Genomic DNA, 12,516 nt, shown 5'->3' with positions numbered 1-12,516 from the left:
TTCAAACACTCCATTCGAGAGAACTTGAATTGTGACAGTAGTAACGTACTCTACATGCTCGAGTGCGGCAACTGTCAAATGCAATACATTGGCCAGACCGAGAATCCCTTCCGAATTCGATTCAATAATCACCGCGCGCATGCCAAATCACTTCCTCTCCTCCCCCTGTCGAAACACGTCCGTCAAGAAAATCATGATTTCGACAAAATTAAAGTCACTCTGCTACAAAGCGGTTTCAAAAATACCCGTGAGCGGGAACAACGGGAGTCATACTTTATTTTCAAATTTAATACGGTGCAGGCCGGTATAAATGAGAACCCCGGAGCTCTCTCCGCACTTCAGAAATCAGAGGCCCAGTGAGATTCACCGCCTCCTCGACTGAATCGCCTGAGGTCATACCATTTTGAGTGTTTGCGTCTACATGCCGCCTGTCTCCTACCCCAACCTTTCTTTTCTTTCTTATGCCCAAACATTGCTGCTGAAACGACTTCTGCAGTAAACCATAAGGGGGCCTTCCACCCCCCCCCCCCTTTTTTTAAATGCCATTTCAAGTAAAACGAAAAGAATGATACTCAATACATTACATTGGTTTGCGAACGAGGATTAGGAGTGTTGCTATACACTGATATGGTTGTGGATCACTGTGAATCCCGTTCGTCGGTCATCCAGCTAGATAGCCCAATTATCTACTTGCCTGCCTTACGAGGGCGCAGGGCGCTAACAAGGGGCCGTAAGTGCATTTGGGCTGCCTCGTGTTTTTCAAAAAGGTGAGGTAGATGAGGGAGGTACTTAGCAAGCCACCTTCCCCCCCCCCCTTCCCCCCTCCCCCCCCCCCTTTTTCACTTTTTTGCAAGTTCTAATGCCTCCTTTTCTTTCCTCTTTTTTCCTTTTTTTGTTTTCTTCTTTTTTCTTCTTTTTATTTTTCCTGCTCTGCGTACGCCCCCTCTTTCTCTCGTTTCGTTGCTCTGCGCCCCACTTCGCTCCTTGGAAAGGGCACCTCGTCGGCGGCGCAGTGTCTTTGCGAGGGGGCGCGCGGCTGACGAGTGGCGGCCGGGGGCTGGCGCTGGGTCTCCGCGGGGCACAGCCATGGGATCAGGTTTCCGTCCGGCGTCTGGCCGGTTAACTCTCCGTCTATGTGATCGCGCCGCCGCCGTAACTCACATTCAAACAGTCAGTAACCACACTTCTGTCGGGCGGTTGGCACTGTGATGCAACGGGCGCGATAATGTTTTCTTCCCGCGTGTTCGAACGTCCCGCTCCCTCCGAAGGAAGCCTCCGCCCACAATATTTCTTCTCAACGGTTTTTCCTCGCAGACAGCTCACCCCTCTCCACTTCCGCTACAACCTTTTGCCTCCTTCCATTCCCCCCACCCCCTCTTTTCCCCTTTCTTGAATTCGCTCTTTTCTTTTTTGTCTGCTCGCTTTGCAGCCCTCATTTTCCCCTTAATCGGCAGGAACACCCTTGTCCGCCACTGTCTTGCTTTTCGTGTTTTGTTTTGTTTCCTCAAAGGAGAGCGTCTTTCCCTCTCCATCTGTGTGCGGTGCCGTGAGCAAGTGGACCGTTTTTGTTCACAAACAACCTTACCCTGATGAAGGACGGTCCACCGTCCGAAACCGTCGGTAAATAAATGTTTCTCTAAGAAGTGTACTTCAACTCTTTCCTTATATATATATATATATATTTACGGCTTCGTTCATTGCCTCTGCAGAAAATTTCAGGACAGTGACACAACCATCTCGCTAAATATAGACAACAGTGTAAATATCCTAAGTCCCAGTACAGCCGTCAGTGTATCTGAACACCGACACCTAGAAAGGGCGCGCGCGTGGGCTGTTCCCTCGCGCCTTCACTGTAATTTCCCGGCGGAGCAAGAACCCGGATATTTGTCTGCTTGCGTGGCGTTATATCCCGCGACGCCAAGGATTGGGTGACGAGTTCTGCGACATGAAGCCGTGCCGCAAGGATTCGGTCACTGAGTGACTTCCAGGATGTACTTTCTCGGGGCTTCTCCTCCGTGACCAGGGGGCTGAATTAACTCACGCGAACTCTTGGACTCGGGGCTTCAAACGGGCATTGAATGCCCATTCACACTCGCAAGTAGCCAAGAGCATGCGACCAGCAGTCGCTTGCGATGCTATTTTGCTATTGCTATTATGCTATTTTGTAATAGCACACAATTTTTCTGTTTATATATTCCTTGTCATTTTGCAGAAATATGTTTTAACCCTGCCCTCAAGACCCTACACTACAAGATTTAAGAAAAATGGCCACTGTTCTCTCCTTAACGCAGTAGATATTCTGACTTAGACTTGATGAATGCTTCTACTCTCTATGTGCAATCATAAAAGCAGCAGCGTGCAGCACCAATTTCCTATGCACTGTGCTAGCACTATAACCGTGTATTATATTCTAGCAAGGAGTTGAAGGCAATGGTCAGAACTTCCAAATTTTCCTCTTTATTGATATGCTCAAAATTTGTACTCATCCAGGGCATTTGCAAAGGCAGCGACTTTTGGAGACAAAGAATACTGTTTCTTTGATGTTCGTCATGCCTTTGTGCTTCTCTCTGGGTTGATTCCCGCAATTGCCCTTAAAGAAACGAAAGAGGCAAGATTAGTATACTGTCACGTTGTAGTGACGGCAGTCGAGAGGTCAGGAAGACACCAACCAGTCTTGGAAACGAAGTTCTTTATTTCGGCTCACTTGCGCCCGCAAAAGAACTGAATCACTCGGCGGCGGCGTAAGCAACAAACGTGCTCGTCGGTCGTCGAACTACGAATGCCCGCTGCTCGCGGCATCGTTCAATTTAAAGCCGCCAAGGAAACTTCGAGATAACAGGTCGAGATCATCTAGAGTAATCTGGAAACACGTAGATGCAGCTCAGCATGGCTGCGATCAAGCGAGATCAGTCCGGTCGCTTCTAGCATCACGAACACAAAGGATAACACCCCTTTCCTGCGGCCTTGCGCGAACGAACGGACACTACAATGATACGTGGCATTACCCCCCTCTCAAAGAAGCATCGCCTCCATGCTTTACAATGAAAATAAACACGGAGGATGCTAACTTAGAGTCCTTTAGCGTTCATAATAAGGTTTGAGGGCAGCGGTAAAAGCTTAAAATCTGGCCGTGTCGTCGTCGTCGTAGGGGCCGTCGTCGGTTAGGGGGCCATCGTCGTACGGGTCGTCGTCGTACGGGTCGTCGTCGTAGGGTCGTCGTCGTAGGGTCGTCGTCGCAGGGTCGTCGTCGTAGGGTCGTCGTCGTCGTAAGGGTCGTCATAGTTGAGGCATAGTCTTGTGTTTTCTTCGATGGAAGATTTTAGTTCTTGCGCTATGATGCAACCTCGCCTCCAGAGGCTGCTTTATTCAGTTTAACCTTCGGGGGCTGGGGGTGCGTCCACGCGCTGCGAAGCCTCGGCTAGGGGATACAAAGCGCGGTGACGATGGCGACGGGGAACGTGACAGGCGGCTCGACGATGAGTATTCTTCCCGCCGCAAGACCTCCTCAATTTCGGCTGGTCGCTGGCCGGGTCGGGGTCGTGGGGCGTCGTAAGAAAACCCTCGGATGGCCATTCTGCTGTATGGGCAGTACCGGAGAATGTGACCGGCTTCGCCACAGTGGAAGCATAGTGGGCGGCGCTGGTAGGGAGTACTCCACTCGTCGCATTTCCTTGGCTGTGTGCGACGCTCGTAGGACGGGCGGGTTGGGGCGAGAGGGCGGAGGTCCAGCGCAGCTGGATGAGGGCGATAGGGGCTTGGGTCTCGTCGTCGAGGTGCAGGACGGCGGACTGGTGCGGCGTAAGTCATGGCTGGAGGCTCCAGAGGCTGCGTGGTGGTCGGTGTCACACCCAAGGCCTGTTGCACCTCGTCCCGGATGACGTCGGTGAGCGAAGTGAGCTGCGGCTGCGTTCCTGTTGGCAGCAATCGTCGGAGCTCTTCTCGCACAATTTCACGTATAACCTCGCGCAGGTCATCGTTGTTAGCGTTGTCCATGCAGCTTGCTGACAAAAAGCGCTGCTGGCGGTCATACTGGCGGGCTCTGGCATCAAGGGTTTTTTCCATGGTGGATGCCTCTTCGACGAATTCCGCGACGGTTTGGGTGGGTTCCGTACGAGGCCCGCAAAGAGATGCTCTTTAACTCCTCGCATAAGCAGCTTCACCTTTTCATCCTCCTTCATGTTCGAGTCGGCACGCCGGAAGAGACGCTTCATCTCCTCAGTGTACATTGAAACGGTCTCGTTTGGATGTTCTATGCGACACTGTAGCAGCTGCTGGGCTCTCTCTTTTCGCTCGACGTTCGTGAAGATCTTCAGAAGCTGCTCCTTGAAGGTTTCCCAGTTCGTGAGGCTAGCTTCCTCATTCTCAAACCAGATTCTTGCTGGTCCCTCCAAGGCGAAGAAGACGTACCTAAGTTTTGTAGCATCATCCCAGTTGTTAAAGACGGCCACACGATCGAACTGTTCCAGCCGTTCTTCGGGGTCGGCGCCAGGCGAAGCGTCGAAGGTTGGTGGCACCCGGGGCTGCTGAAGAATGATTGGAGTCGTCGCCTGGGGCAGGCTCATGGTGGACTTTGCTACTGGTTTTCGCTTCCGAGTAGGGTCCGGCAGAGTCCCAAACTCAGGTGCGTCCCCTAGCAGACGTTGGCTTCCGCGATGGACTGGAGTCACGTCCTCCGGTGAATGGCTCAAAGGGCTGGCGTCACGATTTGCAGGGGGTGACCGGTACATGGAAGGCTACCCCGCACCTCCACCAGATGTCACGTTAAAGTGGCGGCAGTCGAGTGGTCAGGAAGATACCAACCAGTCTTGGAAACGAAGTTCTTTATTTCGGCTGACTTGCGCCCGCAAAAGAACTAAGTCACTCGGCGGCGGCGTAAGCAACAAACGTGCTCGTCGGTCGTCGAACTACGAATGCCCGCTGCTCGCGACATCGTTCAATTTAAAGCCGCCAAGGAAACTTCGAGATAACAGGTCGAGATCATCTAGAGTAATCTGGAAACACGTAGATGCAGCTCAGCATGGCTGTAATCAAGCGAGACCAGTCCGGTCGCTTCTAGCGTCACGAACACAAAGGATAACACCCCTTTCCTGCGGCTATACCAAGAATGCCACCAGGCTAACTACGTGGAATCCTGAAACGTTTATGCTGTGTGAAGCATTGACTAAAAATCAAGGAAAACGCTGAAAATATGCCTGGATACATTGTTAAAATAAAAGGAAAAGCCACAAGCCATTGCATTTTTCATGAGTGCACGAAGTTGCATATGAACGGCTTGTGTCAGTACATGTACGAAAGAACCCGCTAGTCACTGAAACCAAGGACAGCATAACAAATGTTGCCTCCCCCTGTGGCCCTCTTTGTCGGTTAAAAAGACTGCTCGCTTCTTTTGTCTGTTTCAACAATAAAAGCGAGCATCTGAATGCAAAAATTGTGGGGTCACTCAAGTCCCACCTTTAAAAGGGTAAAACACGACTGACTAATTGGCTCCACTCTGCCGGCTCCCCTTCCAGATACTTGTTTGCGCACATGCACTCCACACACACTCATCGGAATACAGTCTATACTGCCACATTAGGTGAAAGACCTGCCCAAGAAAAATGTGGGGGACACTTCAGCTGTGCCTTTGACAGGACAGCGTTAAAGGGTCCCATCGGCCGGCTCCTTTTGTGGATGCTCAGTTACGGATCCTCTGTAGATTGTAAATTTGCACCTCTTATCTCACACATACCCATTAGATTGCAGTCACAAGCTACCACATAATGTGAAAGACCACCCGATGCATGTGTGGAGCCCAGCTTCAACCAAGTCGTACGATCGTGCTTGCATTGGGGTAGCGTGTCCAACTCAGAATGAAAGGGTCCTGGAGGGCTCAATTCTACCTCACCCACCCACTTTAAGGGATAAGCCCGAGTTGGCAGCTACTGCCAATGCATCCATAGATATAAAGCCCCACTTAAACAAGCCTTACAAACATGCCTGCGTGGCCTCGAGATACCCCGAGTTCAAATCTCACGCTTTCAGCTCAAATAAGAAGCTCAAGTTGCAGCCCGTAACAATACGGCCATTTCAGTTGGTCTCGTGAGGTCGCACAATCCTACGGCAATAGCGGCTACCAGTCACGCCTGTGATTTTTCGTTGACTTACAAGCTCACACCCCTCTGTAAAAACAACCGCCACAAGAATTCAGAAACGAAAAACTGCATGCTGTGCTATGAACAGAATATCTTGTCCGTACGGTTTATTTCAGTAAATCCAAAGTAAATTTTCTTCAATATTTCCATGAATGTTCCTTTGAGTGGAGTGAGCAGGGCACAAAACCGAGTGGTGAATACAGGTGAAAGAAACAAAGAAGTAGTAGATAAGCCTGCAAAGTTTTTGTCTCGAAGTTATAAGAGGTGAAATGTACCACATTTTGTATATTATGGATTTTTTGTGGTTTTTTACCTCCATATTCAAGGATTTCAAACTTGTAGTTTTTCGAAATTTCACGTTTAAGATTTTTCTTATTTAATATATAACATTTAAGCATTTCAATACTCATTTCTGAAAATGAATTATAAAGGTCCATTCTGATATCTGCTATCGGGAGATAGTGCAATAACTTGATTAAAAATATTCTCAGCGCTTCTCAGAATTCTCTGTTTTTTTTTGCGTTCCCTAAAAAGTTTAAAATCACTAGCATCCTCATTTTTGAAAAGTTTTTCTCCACCTTCTGCAAAGGCTCAAAAGCAGAAATTTTTAAACAGTCTATCAGCAATATTCCTATAAAATATGTGCAACTGTGAGAAAAGCAACTGGTAAATTTAAACCTATAGCTGAAGAAAAAGAGATACGAGACCTTACCTCTGCACAAACTCCAATGTCGAAGCCACTTCACGTGGATACTGGATGTTTAAAACGAAGTATAAGAGAAACATGAATTTGAAAGCTGCAGCCCGCTGGGTAGTTATTACAGCAACACCATCCACGCAAACAGTGAACGTTTCAGCCTCAAAGAGACCTGGCCCTAGAAGAATGAGAATAAAAGAATATTAGTGCATAATGAGATGTTCAATGATTCCAAAACTAACCTTTTATACATATCATGGGCGTCAGTGGCATGTCGCCCAAGTCATCATCATGGGCGGTCTCCTGCAAAATGAGAAAAGCAATACAGAGGGAAGGTATTGAAAAACTGATACCAATAGCCAGAACAGTTCTTAAGAAAACTGACTGTCATCAGCTGCATAATTGTATTACCGCACAAAATTAGGTGGAGAACAAAGTCTTTAAACCATAGAGATATGTTTCATGGCTGCAGGCACAAACTGTTTGTTACTAACGTAAATTAGAGAGAATTTTTTCGCATAAAGTATATCACCACAGATATTTGGTGGACACATTAGCTGTGCCCTAAAGGGTATAGTGCGAATGCATTAGCGCCATCTCAATGAAGTTAGCCAAGTTGGTTGGTCCTGCCAACTCGGTAACGTCATGCCGGCTTGAGACGTCACAGAACCCACTGACGAACCAGTGTCCTGCCATGTACCCTACCAAAGCCCAGGCTCATGATTTTTCGCTGACAAAGCTGACACCTGATATCATGCAAGGCAATGCTTTTAACGATACTATGTAATTAGTTTTTAACTATTTTTATACACTAGTGCCATTCTACTAAAGCATTTGTCCTCATACCTACTCTCAGAGTATCTTTTAGTCCACCATAGCATGCATAAGCATAAAATGTACAAAGCTCAAAATGACTTAAAAATTAATAACAGAAGTTTACTAACAGCAGTTATTAACAGCACCGCTTTTAATAACAGCACCGACTATAATGTATACAATTACCATTAAAATAATGTAGTTGTGGAGGGTGGAATTTTTTATACCCATATGCAATGCACATCTGAATTCTGCATGCACAAACACTTTTCTGCCAGACAGCAGCAGAGGATAAAATTATAAGCTTGCCTCAGCAGACTTGTAGATGAGCTCTTCATCCTCTCCAAACAGTGCAAGGAGGAGAACAGGTGCACCTTCATGCTCTGGTGTCACACTCCTGAGGTGGTTCTTTGCTCGTTCAATTTCTTCGAGACATTTCTTGACCTTGGGCCGCTTAATGTGACTATAAGCATAACGATATATACGACGCCCAACGCTTTCCATGCTAGCCTCAATTCTTCGGAAAACATCACTACCAAGTAGCTCTTTGGAATGCTCAAGACGACAGTCCTCACTAAACAAAAATGGCCGGTTTTTTTTTTACCTCTGCCACACTCCTCGAGTGATTTATCGTCAGTCTTTACGATGAGTACGTCTCAGTCATGAAACGAATGACAAGCTGCTTGTTCGGATGTACTTGAGCATACTCATAAAGGAGCTGCTGCTGCTGCTTTTCACGCTGTGCCAGCAAACTTTCACCACTCGGTAACTCTGGCTGCCATGATATACAACCATACGAGTCACGGGTAGATCTTTGGCGCGGCTGGAATGAGTCTGGGTCATCAACAATTACTGCAGGCAGCACATGTGCAATTGGTCTCTTCTTGTTATTGATACAGTTCTCGAGCTTCCACATCAACGTCTCAATTCCTGTGCCAACAATTGTACCCTCTAGCAAATCCTGAAACGATGAGCGGTACACCGGCACAACTTTTGCTCCAATTATTCTCAGGTTTCGTCTGCCAGGCGCTCGATGCTTGTCCAGGATAAGAGAACTTAGCATCCTCACCATCTGGTTCAGATCAACTTTTGTAGGCCTTTCTTTTGCTTTGCATGATTGAAGTAAGCCTGGTGGAAGCATTTCCCAAGGAATGAAAAATTTTTCAGCCCATTCATCTAGCTGTGAGTTGGCATTTGAAGTCACCTTATCACAACTACCACTCTTCCCAGGAAGGACAGGAGCAGCACTGACGGTTTGAAACTTCTCAAGCAGGATGCGCCTTTGCACAGGGGCTAAGAAGTCCAAGTCTGATTCCTGCAGATACCTGAAGTGTTCCACACATTTTACTCCCAAGTCCTGGAGTTTATGCCCAATGGTAGCGACGTCCTCCTCACTGAGTGCTGGAAGCCACTCCTGAACACACGACATGAAGTCCTCTGGGCTGAAAAAAATAAATTCAGTAATGATCTAAAACTGCATGCCTCAGTGCAATGACTGTCACTTTTGAATGGCCAACATCATATAAATGAAGTGGATAGTAATCCAAAAGGTCCTGAATAGAAATGCATTTTAGTGTCCCAGATTCTGGACCTAGCAAGTGGTATATCATCATCATAGGTTTCAAAACAGAACAAGTGACACGAACAAGAAAATAGACCATGTTGTCTTGCAATAAAATGAAAATAATTCGGCCGAACACGAGCCTGCTTTCCTCACGATCCAAAACCACAACCATATCTTTGCTGTACTTGATGCGCCTGTATTAAACTTGGTAAGCGCAATACACTTCTTTTCCTTGTGCTCCACAAGTCTTGATGGCTTCCTGAACTTCCATACTGAACAAACTAGGGCAAAAATGAAATGTAGAGTCAATCACTAAGGCTTTTTCAAAGGGCAGCTACTCCCTCTGAATGCCTGAAGAAGCTGGTATTTTTCAGCAAGTGTTAACGTGATGTTTTTGAAGTTCTGGGCACTTCTTATGCACTTGCGGAAATAACCATGCTTGCTTTCACAACGCATAGTCCATAACCTAATAAGTGGCCCAAACTGAGTAATGAGGTAAGGGTAGTGAACCAGGTAATGGTGCTTGGGTTTCAGAGGTGCACCAGGAAAAAGCTCAATTCTTCGGTCAATGTAATCTTCTGTCAAATCTTTCAGCCTCATTACCATGGGCATATTTATTGCCGGTGCGCACACCAACTGAACAAGTTCAGTGAGCATCAATGCTAACTCCCATACAGGGTCTTTTCTGCATACCTTGTCATGAAGAAAGACGGGTAAAAACCGAAGCATAATCCAGTTCTGGACTGCATGTCCACTAAGCTTTTTGAATGTTTTGATTTCAGCTGGCTGGTCATTCACATCTATTCCTTTGAACTTGAATGAGAGTATCCTTTCAGTCAGTTCTTCACGTGATAACCATCGCTGCTTGGTGATGAAGTATTGTAGCATCAACGCAAGATCGTACGATACCACACCTTCAAACAGGCCATGTGCTAAACATGGAGGAAGCCCAGGAGCGCAGACATGGAAGTATTTTAGGCCATTAAACAAAGCATCAAATTTAATGCCTTGGCATGAAAGAAGAGAACTGTCATCCTGTAGGTTCTTCACTGCCTCTTTGTAGATTACTTTGTTTCTTAGATCACTGGTGTCAGATATGTTTTTCTCAAACATATGTTCACGCTTCACTAAACAAAACGTGCAGATGTATTCAGCTGTGCTGAAATTTTCCATGAATCCACCAATACTGTGGCTGCCTAGGTTGTCGCCCAGAATTGTCACCACCGTGCCATATGCCGGAATGCTGTCCGCCAACAGGCAGCCAACTTCCAACTTTTTGATATCATCAATCAATTAAGAAAACACCTTGTCTTGTCCGAAGAGCAAAATGTCACTTTCTTTACAAAGCAGCACTAGCTGAATTGAACAGATACGACTTCTATTCCAAGAACGTAGGTTTCCAAGCATCATATACACAGCTAAAAGTTTGTGCTTGTTCTTTGCCGAACCTAAAGTATTTGCCACTTGAAAAGCATCTTGAAAAAGCATCAAGCGTAAAGCAGTGCGGTGATCCTGAAACAGTGGTACTGACTTAAAAACATTCCCGTCAGTGAAATCCTTAAAGACACCTGGTTCATAAACTTCCAGATTCAAACACTGATCTTGAACTGAGCTATCTCTCAACAATGATTTTATTGTTTCAATTATTGGAACATAACGAAAATGAGCCTCTTGATTGTTTTTGTTTTTTTCCAAGACGCACAGCTACTGGCTCCACATAGCAGAATTTCCTCTGAAAGTAGTCTCTTCGAGAGTAAGTGCTCCGAAAAACTCCAGTCTTCCTGTGCAGGCTGACGATAATCACTTTGAAGCATACTGTTGACTGCCTGCTGAATGAAATCCTCATTCAAGCCAGCATCTCTAATCTTTGTCCTTAATGCACTAGCTATGTGGTCAAGATTGTTGCTCTGGAGGTCACAAATTGCCTCAGAAATGACTTGAACTGTTCTTGAGGGCACCAAACACTCCGAATGGAGACGCAGTTTATGGTTTATGGTTTATGGGGTTTAACGTCCCAAAGCGACTAAGGCTATGAGAGACGCCGTAGTGGAGGGCTCCGGAAACTTCGACTACCTGGGGTTCTTTAACGTGCACTGACATCGCACAGTACACGGGCCTCTAGAATTTCTCCTCCAAATAAATTCTAGCCGCCGCAGCCGGGATCGAACCCGCGTCTTTTGGGTCAGCAGCCGAGCACCATAACCGCTGAGCCACCGCGGCGGCGAATGGAGACGCAGGTAAAAACGTCCGAAAGCATCTGTAATATCAGTACAGAGAGAATCTTCGTGCATGACACCTTCAGCCACCTCTTTGCTTCCATCAGCCTCTGAGTGGCAGTCCTTAGTACATTGTTACTGAGATGCACAAGTCTCCAAGCCAGCAGTATGAATTTCAGTTTCAAGATTAATTTGTGCTTCCTTGCACCTTTCTGCAGAGGTGCCCTCTAAATAAGACTCACATAGACCTGGTTGAAAAGCATGCCTGTGGCATCGAGAAATACGGGAGGAAAATGTCGACTTGTTCGTAAACATTCGTGAACAAGCAAAAAACTGGAAAGAAACTTTCTTCCCTTCAGTGATGTGCCCCTTTAGATGATTCAACAAGGATTTGACATCTCGACATGTCTGTATACATGTATCGATGGTGCAGACCAGTGAGACGCTCCTGCAAGTTATTACAGCAGCCGGATTACCATCACGCTTGTGAGATCTAAAGATATGGCTCTTCAAAGAGCTGACTTTTCGAAATACTCTGCAGCAGTCAGTAGAAGGACAGCGAATGTGAAGGTTGCTTTCATTTTTATGTAGTGATGCATGCGTCAAGAACTGAGGCAAAGTTTTCGCAACTGCTTGGCATATTCTGCACTTGTATGCCATTGTGCATGTATCAGGGCACGGGGCCTGGACTCAACCTCTGCAACAGCAACAAAGTGAAAATGCAACCGAAATGAGCATCGAACTTTGAGCCATGGGAAATGTTTCATATCGTGACTCATAGAGAGTGCTGCATTTTCTGCAGTTTATTATACCTCTCTGACTGCTGCTGACATATGGTGGGCAGCTTGGTAAAAAAAGAATATCTGCATACACATATCTGCTTTTTTGGTTTCCTGAAGCAGAGCTGGTTTACTGCAATACTGTTACACCTTACATAACTTGCCACTCATTTGCACACAACAAGACTAAGCGCTGAAAGAAGCACTGAAGGTACAACTCTCATCAAGTTTACAATATTGCAGCCAATCACAATAGGAATAGACTTGCAATGTCGGCAACTAAAAGTGAGCGAAAAAATATTTCGAAGCTAGC

At 46.5% G+C, this 12,516-nt stretch overlaps 1 protein-coding gene across 1 annotated transcript; it reads right to left on the bottom strand.

The window, feature by feature from the left end:
- Window positions 1-2,547: 2,547 nt before the first annotated feature.
- Window positions 2,548-8,163, bottom strand: LOC149361491 (uncharacterized). The gene is made up of 4 exons (XM_089568093.1): window positions 7,954-8,163; window positions 7,071-7,131; window positions 6,844-7,006; window positions 2,548-2,590 (listed from the first exon to the last, which is right to left on the bottom strand). Exons 1-4 carry the CDS (start codon window positions 8,146-8,148, stop codon window positions 2,548-2,550), a joined length of 462 nt encoding a protein of 153 aa, XP_089424219.1. The 5' UTR covers window positions 8,149-8,163.
- Between the last annotated feature and the right edge of the window lie 4,353 nt (window positions 8,164-12,516).

Source organism: Amblyomma mixtum, chromosome 2, assembly GCF_055824585.1.
Source record: "Amblyomma mixtum isolate Tamu chromosome 2, ASM5582458v1, whole genome shotgun sequence".
NCBI lineage: Eukaryota > Metazoa > Arthropoda > Arachnida > Ixodida > Ixodidae > Amblyomma > Amblyomma mixtum.
Note: the sequence above shows the minus strand (reverse complement) of the source record. Positions and strands in the feature narration are given on the sequence as shown.

Excerpts from the sequence above, each read along its gene's own strand:
- LOC149361491 (XM_089568093.1), bottom strand. The coding sequence starts at position 8,148 with ATGGAAAGCGTTGGGCGTCGTATATATCGTTATGCTTATAGTCACATT. Across the intron at positions 7,132-7,953 it reads TCATCTACAAGTCTGCTGAG|GAGACCGCCCATGATGATGA; the intron begins GCAAGCTTATAA and ends CTCATTTTGCAG. Across the intron at positions 7,007-7,070 it reads GCCCATGATATGTATAAAAG|GGCCAGGTCTCTTTGAGGCT; the intron begins GTTAGTTTTGGA and ends TCATTCTTCTAG.